General features: G+C 40.7%; 1 protein-coding gene across 3 annotated transcripts in view; it reads left to right on the forward strand.

The window, feature by feature from the left end:
- Positions 1-14,167, forward strand: part of Ak5 (adenylate kinase 5) — a 251,680-nt gene that overhangs the window by 195,145 nt on the left and 42,368 nt on the right. For all 3 annotated transcript variants that reach the window (XM_070007330.1, XM_070007332.1, XM_070007331.1), the window contains exon 10: positions 1,948-1,992. In XM_070007330.1, the coding sequence (XP_069863431.1) occupies positions 1,948-1,992 (45 nt within the window). The remainder of the gene's footprint in view (positions 1-1,947; positions 1,993-14,167) is intronic.

Below are 14,167 nucleotides of genomic sequence, written 5' to 3' on the forward strand. Positions count from 1 at the left end.
ATATTAAAATCTCCCAAAATTTCACTCCAAATTAATTATTCCTGTAACTTAAAATTGATAAGAATGACACAAAATTTGTACTATTCAAAAACTGTACCAATAATCATAGGTCAAATACTTTCTAACATTTACACTTCCTGAGAAAGTAATGACCATGGTTCATGAAAATATGTTTATAGTATTGACTGTGAACACATACGAGTGAATGATACAGCTTTCAGTGTTAACCCCAGCACTAATTCTGTATTGAACATGAGGTGATAAAGTGTCATTTAATGATCATGGAAATCACAGTATGTGAAAATCATCCCCAAATGACATCATAGTGACTCATGGAGAAAGTCACATTTGCATATAAGCCAAGAGTTAACTGTCACTTAGCTAAGTGCAAATAGTGGACTCCTCACAATTGAATGTGGAATGACTGCTAAGTAAATGTTTTCTCTGGTTATAAAATTCACATGTGCTGATGAGATTTTTAGGGGTAGAAAATAAGAAACATTTGAAATTTATGGCCTAAAAATAATTAAACTACAGTAATCAAACAACAAAAAAATTAAAACCTATGATTAAACAGCCATGATTACCTTCTAGCATATTTGACTTCAGTGTGATCTTCTGTACCTCTGGTACTTAATTCAGAACATGTGTATATACACGTATAGTTATTTCTCTACATATCATAGCATTTACATGTTCCCAGGTCATTAAAAACTAGTAATAACACATTGTATGACTATACCATCATTTACTAGATAGCTATTAACTATTAGTAATCTAATAGTATACAATACCATACCCTCAAAACCTCACACATAAGAATAACCATGGCTACTTTCCTAGATTGCAAACAGATTCCAAGTAGTTCAACCTCATGATTTCCATATTAGAAACACCAATTATCTGCTTTAATAGAAAACAGCAACGTAAGATCAATGTAAGATCTTCCCACACATACTATAGGCTACCATGTAAAGAAACTGGAACCTCTCCCCTGCCATCTCCCTCTCTCTGCATCTCTCATGATAAGATTTCAAATATTTCCAATTACTCTATCAGCAATAACATCTATTTCACTCACAGAATTATCTAGCCTCAGATACATTTTGTTTGGTCAGCATAATACTCTAAAAACCTGACTTGGGAGGCTGTGAAGATGGCTCAGTGGTAGAGTGCTTGCCTTGCATGCATGAAGCCTTAGGTTCAATTCCACAGTACCCCATAAGTAGAAAAAGCTGGAAATGGCACTGTAGCTCAAGTGGTAGAACACTAGCCTTGAGCTAAAGAGCTGAGGAACAGCACCCAGGCCCAGAGTTCAAGCCCCACGACTGACAATAATAATAATAATAATAATAATAATAATAATAATAATAATAATAATAAATTAAATTAAAACCTGGCTTGGAATGGTAACTCTAGTTCACCACAGCCCCCACCATCCACACCCACCCATTTCACTCTAGACTTTTTCCTGGATTTGCCAAAACAATCAAAGAAATCTTTCTGAAAGCTAATATAGTTCTTATTTCTGGAATCAACTTGCACCACCCCCACTACCCTGCCTAGACCAGACACCCCGAGATCAGCCAGTTCAAGAACAAAATCAGACCTAGAGCGTCTCTGATTGCATACAGCCTTCATCCTAAGCTTTTTGGCATCCTTCTTTGCTTGGGGTGGTCCTGTGGGTTGGAGCAGTACCTGTCTGTGGACTCAGAGATTCCAGCTCTGAGCCTCACAGCAACCTAACCTGCAGCTGGGTCTCCAGCCTCTAGGGCAGAGGCCTCGCTTCCCTGCTAGTCTGAGTAAGCAACTCATTAACTCTTATATGGTGATGAGCTGGTTGAATTCTTGGGCACAAATATATGATCTGAGGTTATATAACCAGTTAAAAATCAGGCTTTTGCTACAGTATTTCTTGCCAGTAATTGAAATTACTCTTTTTTTAAGGCTTCATGGAAGATTTGAGAAAAAATAAAATTATTTTCATGATGGGTAAGTAACAGCCCTCAATTTTTCTAATACAATTGCTCATAGCAATAAATAGGGGCGGGGAACGGGGAGAAAGACACTCAGTTCTGAAGTCATGTTTGATTTTGGCCCAATACCTGAGGGAAAGAGAAGGGGAGAAAGGTTGGGAAGAACACAAATAGTCAGAACACATTTTCTGCTTATCATTTAAGGATTTTATATATATATATATACATATATATATATGTATATATATATATATATATATATACCTACCTTTATGTTTCCCAGAAATTTTCTATTTATATTTAGACAATGAAAAGATGCACCTTTCTTCCATGACTATGTTTCTACACAAACACATTCAGATAGACTTCAAATCTTACATGCTAACTATAGGACAATTTCTTGTAAATCTCTGAGTAAATCTCCCTCATTGACAGATGAGGAAATTGAAATCCTGAGAACTTAAAAGTTTTGGGCAAAATCATTCAAACAACTGGTGGCAGTTGTTTGTGGCTTGCAGTTCCTTATCCCAGCATGTGCTGTGTGGGTTCAGTTGTCCTGAACTCAACTGTCACACATTCAGCCATTTGACAAATACTCAGGGAACACTGGACCCATGCCAGGCAGTGACCAGGACTCCAGTAAAGAGAATAATGAATGTGCCATACACCTTAAGACAAAAAGTAGGAAAAAGACAAAGAACTGGAATTCTGAGCCAAGTTTAGAGTAGAATTGGATGTTGACTTCTGAGAGAGTGGCCCCGGTAGGCTTCCTGAGGAGGCAGCATTTATGCAGGAAGCTAGGAGGCAGAGCCAGTGAAGGCTCTCAAAGGAGTCGACAGAGGGAAAACTCCAGCCACAGAGAACAGAATGCATCAGTGAGAATTCCTGAACTCTACCTTAGTTCTGTCTCTTCATCCACCTCTCCTTGTTCTTAATTTGGGGAGTAGACTGAACTCTTCCCCTGCTTACTTTACATTCTTTTCAGAGAGCAAAACACATTTCTGAAGTCATAATTTCAAAGAAAAATTGGTTGTGCTTATGGATTACAAAAATTTCCTTTTCCATGTAAATTTTAATAATCAGCTTTCTTGGCATGTATATCGTAAAGTGTATTCAGGTTTCTGTTTAAATTTTCTGTTCAAGAACAAATGAGGAAAGGGAAAGGCTCTTTTTTATTTATTTTTGTTGTGTTTAAGTAGTTGTACAAAGGAGTTGCCATTTAACAAAACAGTTTATGGATACAATAAATATATCTTGATCACTGTTACCCATTTCAACAAGTTTGGTATCTAGAAATCAAACTAGGTATGGCCCTGGTGGCTCATACCTATAATCCTAGCTACTCGAGAGGCTGAGATGTAAGGATTATCGTTCAAAGCCAGCCAGGCAGAAAAGCCTATGAGACTCTGATCTCCAATTAACGACTCAAAAACAAGACGTGAGGCTGTGGCTCACCCCAAAGTGGTAGAGCACTAAACTTGAGCAAAAAGGCTCGGGGAACAAAGCCAAGGCTCTGAGTTCAAGCCCCACGACTGACAGGAAAAATAAGTAGGAACTTTCCGTTATCCTAAAGAAATCAATCATTTCAACAAGGAAGCCCTCAAAACTTCTAGCAGCGATACAGCATGTTAGTGGTGCTTGGTGCTGCCTCTGGCAGTTACGTCATTTCAGATTCATCCAGTACTTATTCATAGATGAATTTGGGAATGTATTTTGAAATGTCACTTCTGTCTAGACATAACTAAAGACTTCAGCTTACCCGCTGAAAAAATCCTGTGCCCTTTAAAAAGGCAGAGAGCACAATTTAAAATCTTTGGCATTAGACTTGCGTGAGACCCTCCAAGAGCCTCAGACCTCATCCCGGAAGCAGCTGCTAGGTCTGAGCAAAATCCTTCTCTTCTATCTAACCAACTCTCCTGTATTTCTGTTTATTAGTTAGTCATTACTCAGGTAAGAAGAAAGACTTGAGCCACTGTTATATTGAGGACTAAGGTATTCCCCTGGTCTAGGGAAACTGAGACCTTAGCACTAAGTTCTTCCTTAGATAGCGTGAATGTAATTGGGGCTACACTATCACAGATCAATATAAAGCTCATAAAATAATAGTTAGGGTGTCAGAGACACAACTTAGCTGCATGGGTAACATGACTCAGATGATTTTAGGGGCATAAGTATGGTTCAGTCTGCATAGATTACTAATTTGTCCACTTTCCATCTATCAGTGCTACAGTATTAGCACTGGATTGACATTCTCACTGCTATTTATTTATTTATTTATTATTTTGGGTGGTACTGGGATTTGAACTGAAGACTTCATACTTGGTAGGCAGGTGCTCTATCACTTTGAACCATATCTTCACCTTTTTTTTTCTGTAGATGTTTTTCAGATAGTCTCACATTTTTTGCCAGGGCTGGCCTTAGACTCTAATCTTCTTACCTATGCCTCTCAGGACGCATAGCTAAGATACAGCTTGTTGGTTCAGATAGATCTCAATAACTTTTTGCCTGATCCTTCTGATCTTCCTCTCCCCAGTAGCTGGAGTTACAGGCACAAAAGCCATTACTTCTGGCCCTCTTACAGTTTTTTATTCATAAGACAAAATTACCATTCCTACAGCATTTTTCCTGTGTTTTAAAGTATTCATTAGTTCCTTTTAGTGAATAGAAAGTTCCAGATGGCCTAGACTGGCCTCATTAGACTCTCTTGACTGGCCCCAATGTGTCTTTCCCATTTCCCTGGACACTCCTACGTCAGTCTCAGGCTCCAGCCCCACCTGCAATCCTATTATCTGTGACCTGGCCTCTTCCTTAGCCCTTTCACTAACAATGTCTTCCTCCCTAATCATGCCTGGAAGTCAAGTTTCACTTCTGGCTCCTAAGAAGTCTTCTCTAATCACTAGATTTTTTTCTGAGCTCCTCTTTCCATTATGTCTGAATCACCAATTTGGATACCCTATTAATGATGAGAAAAAAATATATATCTGTTGGAATAATGAATTCTTTAGGAAGCACTGTGGTCTGTTTCCATAACAACCGACATAGCAATTGGAATTCCTGGACTGGAACTGACAGGCAGATTGCTGCTGCAATAGCTGTTTCTTGCAGGATGGTTCTCAGGTTAATTATGAGCCCACACAGCTGCTCCCGGCTCGGTGCAGTGCTACTCTCTGACTGAAAACAGGCAACTTTTCCCCTAAGCTGAGGGTTCATGGTTTCACTTGCAAAGCAACAGTTCCAAGTAGGACAGGTGAGAACAGTGCTCATGATCCAAGAGGAAAGGGAAAGGCTGCGAGAATAAGCCTGGCTGACCTCAGAATCGTATATAAATATCATCTTCTTATTCAGGAAGAAAGTAGCACAGTAGTTACTTCTAGAGAAATACCTTTTAGTTAGATCTCGGAGGGCAGCCGCGGGTGGTTTTGAGGATCTTTGCTCTTCCTCACACACAACAGAAAAACCGATGTGAATGTACAAGACATGGATTCAGCCATCACAGGAAACAGAAGGGTATTTGGACAATGGAAAAGCTATGTTTTAAAGAGCCTCACTTCATGGTTTTTTTTACAACCTTTTCAGATCTCCTTCCTTTCTTCTTTCATTTCCCCTTCTCCTCTCCCTTACTTTTTCTTTCCTTCCTCCCCCTCCCCGCTCCCTCTTACCTTCCCTCCCTTTTTGCTTCTTTCCCTCCTTCCTTATTTTACTCTCTCCATTCTTTTTGGCTTTTATCTCTTCATCATTACATGCTAATTCCATACCTATCTGAACTTTGTTTTCCCTTCTCCGTTGTTCATAGCCTGTCTCTGCCCCAAATATGACAGAACTGAATTCCTTTTAGTTCAGAATTAAAGCCTTGGCAGAAAAACTTCCATTTGGAAAACACATCTGTCTAATCAGATGAGGTGAGATGTTAATGGCATAATGATTGGGTCATACGCAGCAGCTGTCGCTTTCAGTGTGTCAGGAACACAGATGGCCTTGTGTACCATTGGCATTGACTGAGGTGAAGTTTTGTAAGTAGGAAGCTTGGAGAGCTATTTTGGTAATGTTTTGTGTTACTATATGCACGTTAACCACGGCACAAACAGTCCTCTTTATTTTCTTAGAGAAATAAGAAATTTTGCCTCAAACCCAGTATTTCAATGCCCCTCCTTATTTTATTACATTCCTGTTACCTTTTTCTCTGCTCTATTGTAAAAGGAGGACAACTCTGACTCAGCAGAATAAGAAGCAACTTTTTCTACTACTGCCTTGTTTCTTGTTTTTTAATTCAGTATTGTTGTATAGAAACCATCATGTACTCATTACCTTGCTCATGTAATTGTAACCCCTCTGTACAGTATTTTCACAATTAATATATATATATAACATAAAAATTCCAGTAAGAGGGGCTGGGAAGGTGGCTCAGTGGTAGAGCGCTTGCCTTGCATGCATGAGGCCCTGGGTTCAATTCCTCAGCACCACACAAGCAAAAAGAAAAAAAAAACCAGAAGTGGTGCTGTGGCTCAAGTGGTAGAGCACTAGCCTTGAGCTCAAGAGCTGAGGGACAGCACCCAGGCCCAGAGTTCAGGCCCCACGACCAGACCCCCCCCAAAAAAAAATTCCAGCAGTAAGAAAAATGAAAGAAAAAAAAAAAAGAAAGAAACCATCATCATCAATACAGCCCTTAACACATGCCAGGCAGTATATGAAACTCTCTATTGTGTTAGCTTAGTGAGTGCTTCTATCTACCCTATAGAGAAAGTATAATTGCCTCTGACTTCTCAAGTATGATATTAGCATTTTAAAAAATTGGCTAGGAAGTAATATATCCATTACAACTTCAACAGTGGCAACAAATGTTACTTTTTTTTCTTGAAGCAACAGACTTCCTTTACCTTCAAGAAAATATCTAGGGCTGGGAAGGTGGCTCAGCGGTAGAGCGCTTGCCTTGCATGCATGAGGCCCTGGGCTCGGTTCCTCAGCACCACATAAACAGGAAAAAAAAAAAGCTGAAAGTGGTGCTATAGCTCAAGTGGTAGAGCACTAGCCTTGAGCTGAGCTGGGGGTGGGGGAGAGTTGGGTGGAGGGAAAGTGGGAGAAAAATGAGGGGGAGGGTAACAATGTTCGACAAGAAATATACTCATTACCTTATATATGTAACCATAACCCCTCTGTATATCACCTTGAAAATAAAATTAAATTTTATACAAAAAAAAGAAAATGCCTACTAGATACTCAACTGAAAAGAACATAGTTTGTTAGATGGTCTTTCAGAAAGTAGAAATCAGATTCAATTTTACAAGCAGCTATTACCTAGGTGCCAGTGGCTCCCACATGTAATCCTAGCTACTGAGGAGGCTGAGATCTGAGGATTGTGGTTTCAAGTCAGCCTGGGAAGAAAAGTCCCCATGAGACTCTTATCTCCAATTAACCACTCAAAAACTGGAAGAGCACTAGCCTTGAACACAAAGAGGCTCAGAGATGGGACCCAGCCTTGAGATCAAGTCCAACTACTGGCAAAAAAAAAAAAAAAGCAACTATTACTCAGAAGACAAAGACAAAGATTAGGAAGTCAGAGATTTAGGGCCAATCTGGGAAAAAGTGAGACCTCTATTTTAACCAGTACTCTGGATGTGGCAGTAAAAGCACCTGTCATCCCAGCTACACTGGATGCATAAATAAGACGATCATGGCTCAGACTTGCTCCAAGCAAAAAAAAAAAAAAAAAGAACTGAAGCAAGAAAAGGGCTGGAGGTGTGGCTAGAGTGTATGCTTAGCACGCATGAGGCCCTGATTCAAATCCCAAAACTACCAAAAAGTAAGTACATTGTAGCAAAGAATGAAATGGTTAGTAGAATTAGATACAATGCTTTAACTTGCTGCAGTGTTCCCATAACTGTTTCTGGACTATCCTTGAAAAGCAAATGATATCTTAGAGCTAGATAATGGAAATGGGGAAATCGCACCCCCACACACATGTACACTTACCATTTGTGGGTCATAGGGTGAGAACCACTACCAAGAGTTCACTGGGAAGGGATTTGTGGGACAGAAAGAAAGCACAGACTTAGCCTTGTTTCCACTCATCCTTTCAAAAGCATAGTTGTGAAGAAGAGGTCAGGGGAAAGGAAAGCCCCCATTTCTCTGGGTTCATGGAGGCGGGAATGCTTCTCTAGGTTTCTCTGGACCCAGTTGTGCAAGGACTTCTGGGCAGGACAAACTCCAAGGAAGAAAGTGTAGGAAGGCCCATCAGGAGACCCTGAAGTTGTACTGGATGGGAGGTTCAGAGGTGGCACCTCAGAGTTGAACAACACTAAGTAAAACAGGACTGGAGTGAGGGCAAAGAAAATCTCAAAGTGAGAGAGGAACCTTGATACAGACTTCAATCTGCAGTTCTAGATGACCAGAATTCTAGATTGCCAGAAACCACTGCACTGAGAAAACTCAGACCTGACCTGATTGATTTTCCACTGTGAAGTGAAACCAGGCAGTTCATGAGCAAGGCTGTTAGGGTGACTAATAGTAAGTGTACCAATCAGACTGGATGAAGTGATACCCAGATGCTGTCAAGGCATTACTAGGGAAGTGCTTCCAGGAGTATTTCCAGAGGAGACTGGCATCTGAATAAGGAAAGATCTGCCCTCACTCATGTGGGTGGGCACTATCCAGTCTGTTCAAAGCTCAGGTTCCACAGAAAAGGCAGAGAGAGGGAAGATGAAGTCCCTCTGCCTTCTGGATCCAAGTTGTCCATTTTCTCCTACCCTTGACATCAGAACTCCACGACGTTGAGCTTTCAGACTGCCATCTCTTACCCCAGCAGCCCACAGCTCCGGGTTTTCATAGTTTTGGACTCAAACCATACTGCATTGCTAGCTTTGCCTTTTCCAGCTTTTGATGGCTTATCATGGAGCTTGTTGGCTTCTAGGACCAGATGGATCAATTTCTATAATATAGTCCCTCTCTTTCTCAGAGAACCCTAGTCAGTACAACTGAGCTCACACATACACAAAGAAGCTCCATCTGATTCTCAGACTTTGGCTTCACTCAGCTGAATTACTTGCTCCATACCTCCTCCACAGAGAATTCCCTGGTGCCTCTTCCCTGAGGAGATACCTCTTGATACCTTCAGGATGGGAGAGTAAAGGAAAAGAATCGTTGGACCATTGTCCCAGAGAACCTCGAACGCATTACAGACCAATGAGATTTTTTTTAATGTTGTAGAAATGCTGGCCTTGCATGCTGACAGTGAACCTGCTTAGTTATATCAGTATTTTCACTACAAAAGGACTCATGGTAATGTTGAACTAGAATGCCTTTCTTTAATCACACCAAATTAATAAACTTAGCAAGGTCTTCCTCTTTTAAAGAACTGGGAGATTGGAAAAGACATAAAACAGTCATTGGAGCGAGGCACTGGTGGCTCATACCTATAATCCTAGTTAGTTAGGAGGCTGAGAATGAGCTGATCACAGCTCACAGTCAGCCTAGGGAAGGAAAATTCATGAGACCACTTCTCAACCCATGGGTAAACTGCATATTGATCTCATTCAATAGCTTGATAGGAAGAGTAAAAAATCTAGATCTGGAGGCCTAGAAACTTTCTTCTATACTCAATTCTTTTATTAAGTATGTGTGCCATTGGGTAAATTTCATTGATACTTGACACATGAGGTTTCTGCTATGCATCAGCAAAGCCATAGGCCTAAACACACACACACACACACACACACACACACGCACGCACAAACACATGCACACACACACACACACACACACACACACACACACACACACACAGAAGGCAAGATTCAGTCATCTCAAAGAGATTATATTCTAGAAGGGTAGGAAGAGCACTAAAAGAATATAAAACAGAGGCATGCAGTACAAGATAGCAAGAAGGCTGAACTGGAAGCAGAGCTAAGTCCTGAAGAAAAGGAATTGGCTGGGTGTCAGTGACTCACACCTGTAATCCTAGCTACTCAGGAAACTAAGATCTGAGGATTTTGGTTCCAACCTAACTAGGAAAGTTTGCAAAACTCTTATCTCCAATTACCAACCAAAAAGCCAAAGTAGCGCTGTGACTCACATGATAGAACTCCAGTCTTGAGTGAAAAAGCTAAGGGACAGTGCTCAGGTCCTAAGCTCAAACCCTAGTACCAGCACAGAGAGGGAGAGAGAGAGAGAGAGAGAGAGAGAGAGAGAGAGAGAGAGAGAGAGAGAGAGAGAGAGAGAGAGAGAGAGAGAGAGAGAGAGAGAGAGAGAGAGAGAGAAAGAAACTAGAACAAGGAAGGATATCTGTGTGTATGAGCCATAAGCACTGTTCACAAGTGGGATACATGTCTTCTGTATTTTCTCATGTTCCTCAGCTGTACATGACGTTTTGTCTAAACCAGCTGTAGTTGGCTCAGAGCAGACCCAAGTGAAGCGAGAGCCTCTCAGGCCTTGGGCTTAAACCAGCATAACTGCCATCTATAAACAGCCCTAGTTGGCACTTTCCTGCAGTTGTTTACACCTGGACACTGTAGGAGTCCACTTTACTGTAGGAGACCAATTTTTACCTTGAAGAATGAAGCAGAGTTACAAACCGATAACTCTCAGGGAACAGTGACTGTTTTGATCTATAAATACAACAGTCAAAAAGTTATTTTCCTTCCAATTTGCTCCAGCTTCTCTGAAACAAGATCTCAGTGTCTTTTAGCAGCGAACAAAATATATTTAAAACCACTGTCTAGTATTCAAGGCCATGAAAACTCTCTTCTCTTGTAGCACAGTTCATCTTTAATAGGGAAGATATTCTCTGGTGTCTGTCTGGGACACAGGCCCTGGAGAAGATGCTGTTTGTGATGCTGTAGTGTATAATGATGCCTTCTCCTTGGAAGTGGCCATACTGTGAATGCCACACACCAACAACAGGTGCCCAGTGAGTGCAGGAACATCCTGGTTCCAGTGCAGGGAAAGCTGGCTCACGGCATGTAGAACACACTTGGGTTTTTTTGTTGTTTCTTCTTTAATTTATTTACTGTTATTGTAAAGATGATATGCAGAGGGATTACAGTTACAAAGTCAGATAAAGAGTACATTTCTTTCTGGACAATGTCACCCCTTCCTTTGCTCCTCTCTCAGTTTTACCCTCTCATCCCCACCCACAAGTTGTATAGTTCATTTTTCCCAGAAGTGCTCAGCTTACTCTTGGTAGAGCTTTTGAAGCAAGCCCAGAGACTGCCATTCTATCATTTGTTGTGGAGAAAGAAAGAGACCAGGTATAGTAAGCTTTTTTACCTTTAAGAGAAATACATAACTCATTACCTGACTCATGTAATTGTAATCCTTCTGTAATAAAAAGGAAATTAATTTCTTTTAAGATAAGAACGTAGATGTGAAAACTTTTTGGCCTTTTCCTTACATTGTCAAATTATCTTTCAGGAAGGTTCTACCAATTTTATTTTCCATCACAATGTCCAAAACTTTCTGTTTCCATGGTGTTGCCCAAATTTGAACACAAAAGTTCCAATGTAATTCAGTAACACAAATGTCCCTACTTGCCTTTAGTGTCCTCACTTCCTGCCATAATACATCAATTGACGGCAAGCACAAATATTCTCTGACAAGACAAAGAGCCACAGTGCTAGAAATGACCTTGGAGTAGCACCCCACTCCTTTTCAGTCCAACAAGTTTATTCTCAGATGAGAACACAGAACCCCAAAGAAGTGAAAATTTAGAGCCAACACATTCCCAATGAAAACCAAACCAAAAAAACACACAAGTGTGTTTAAAAATAGAAAATTTAAAACACACTACAAAGAAAAATATAATAAAATGTGTCTTTGAACCTTGGTAGTTACCTTCAGGGAGTGAGAGACTTTTTCTGTTTTTTTTCCAAAGTATATTAATTTTCAAAAAGCAGAGTATGTATTTCTTTTGCAGTACAGGAAAAAAAAAGGTTTTCTTTAAAAGAAAAGCTAGGTTTGAAAGTTTCCTATTGTATTTATTTAATACTTGCCTAACATCCTAGGGTGAAGTAGACTACAAAACAGAAAAAAGAAATGGTAACGACTTAAGAACACTCTAGAACAACAAATTCCAGGATTCAGAGACCCAAACAAGCAGAGCCTCACTGAAGCAACTTCTGAAGGCACCAGACTCTTGATATATTTGAAAAGATAAATGCATGTGGTCAGATGGGTAGGGGACAGGCCCTGGAGACTTCTGCTTGAAGGATAGAGGATGAATGTTTGATTAGTGCTTTTTCAGGAGCACTGTAAAATCCTGCCTCATCTCTATTTGAGGATGTATCAGGATTAGCTGGAGGTGCTGTGGGACAGGTCACCGTGTCAGGACCTAATTCATCAGCATGGGAGGGAAATACTTAGGAGTCACAACCACAATGCCTGCTGTTTCCTCTCACCAGACACCTGGACTCATCTTGTCTTCTGCCTATGTAAGAGCTGGAATCATGGCTTAAAACATTTCTCCTGACTCTCTGGGTATGGTGGGTTTTGACTGAATGAATCACAAAATCATAGGTTGTTAATTGTCAGAATACAGATGCAATGATGCCTTTGAAGTGTGCCAGCTAGCACATTTGAGCCTGATAAGGCTGTCAGATTTACCAAATCAAAGCACAGTGCCTTTAGATAAAGTTGAGTTTCAGATAACAGTGGCTTAGTGTTTTGGGTAATTTATGTGTTGTATTTCGCTGGGAGTCTGATGTGTCCTCTGGAAAACCCCACGGGGCCACACATGGAGACCACACTGTGCATTTCTGAACATCAGGTCTCTCTGACTTCCATAAAATAGTAGAGCAGAGCCTTACAGACAGAAGACCTGGAAAGCAGTTGTGCCAAGCAAGGGTCCTTGGCACAGGCTTTTCCATAAAAGGGGAACAAATAGGACCAGTTTCAAGCAGCTGTTGAAAAACTTAAATGATCTAGTACAAATGAAACAGGTATTACTCAGGAGACTGAGATCTGAGGTTCTTATTTGGAATCTAGCCCAGACAGACAGATCAGGAGACTAGTTCACCAACAAGTGGTAGAGTGCTAGCTCTGAGAATTAAAGCTCAGAAACAAACACAGCTCAAGGCCTAGAGTTAAGTCACAGAACTAGCACAAAAGAACCAGATATGTATCAGATAATGTACAAGTTCAAAGCATGACAAGCTAGAGCATTCCCTCTGAATGACATGATGTGATTTCTCAGATGTGCTAGGTCTCTGGACCATTCCACTGGGACCGAATGGCCAAATTCCTGCCACTGTCCCTCCAGCTTGATACTGAGAACACAAAGCATCATCGAGAGGAATGGCCTAGCTTTTAATAAGGCAGTAAGGACTTTTATTAACTAACATAACAATTAGTCATTCACGATAGAAACCATTATCTCTGCATTATTACACTGTAAATATGAAAAGAAAGATCAACACCACCTCCCTGCAGTGATCACTGGGGAAACCAGAGCTAATTGCCTTCCCTACATTATCTAGTCTGTAAGCTCCCAGCCAGGCTAATCAGCTAAATCACCTAGGGAGTGTTTTGAAAAGATTATCTTTTTTTAATAACAAAAATGTCTCAAACATACAAATAAAACACTTCTATACCCACCACCTAGATCCCTGACATGAACACTTTACTCTTTGATCACTTACCACTGCAAAGTAAAATGCAAATATCTGTACCCTTTCCTTAGGGAATTTATTAACCTATGAAGGCCCACTCAGCCCCAGAGATTTGAAGATCTACTGGTTCAGAAATTCTTTCACACTCCCTGTTTCATTCTGCTAATCCTTGCCATCTTACAGTGAGGGGAAAGAGATCTATCTGGCCAACCACACACAGCCTGTTAAAATCTCTGCCTGAATGAGGCACATTGGCTAGAAAAGGTGATGTGTTTGTCAGTTTTCTGTTACCATAACAAACACATGAGACAGTCGTTATGAAAAGGTTTGCTGTGGCTCTCAGCTTCTGAGGTTTCAATCCTTACTTGCTTCCTGGCTTATAGAGAAACCCCAAGGCTCACATGATGGGAGCAGAGCTACTCGCTTCCATGGCCAGGGTACAAAAGAGAGAAAGAGGAAGGGACTGGGATTCAACAGCTCCTTCCAATCACCTAACTCCAGTGCTAGGCCCACCTCTTAAAGTTTCCACTACTTCTTAATAAATATCCCAATAGGGCTGGGAAGGTGGCTTAGCCGTAGAGCGCTTGCCTTGCATGC

This window comes from Dipodomys merriami, unplaced genomic scaffold (genome assembly GCF_024711535.1).
Source record: "Dipodomys merriami isolate MVZ:Mamm:240054 unplaced genomic scaffold, mDipMer1.0.p SCAF_7, whole genome shotgun sequence".
NCBI classification, from domain to species: domain Eukaryota; kingdom Metazoa; phylum Chordata; class Mammalia; order Rodentia; family Heteromyidae; genus Dipodomys; species Dipodomys merriami.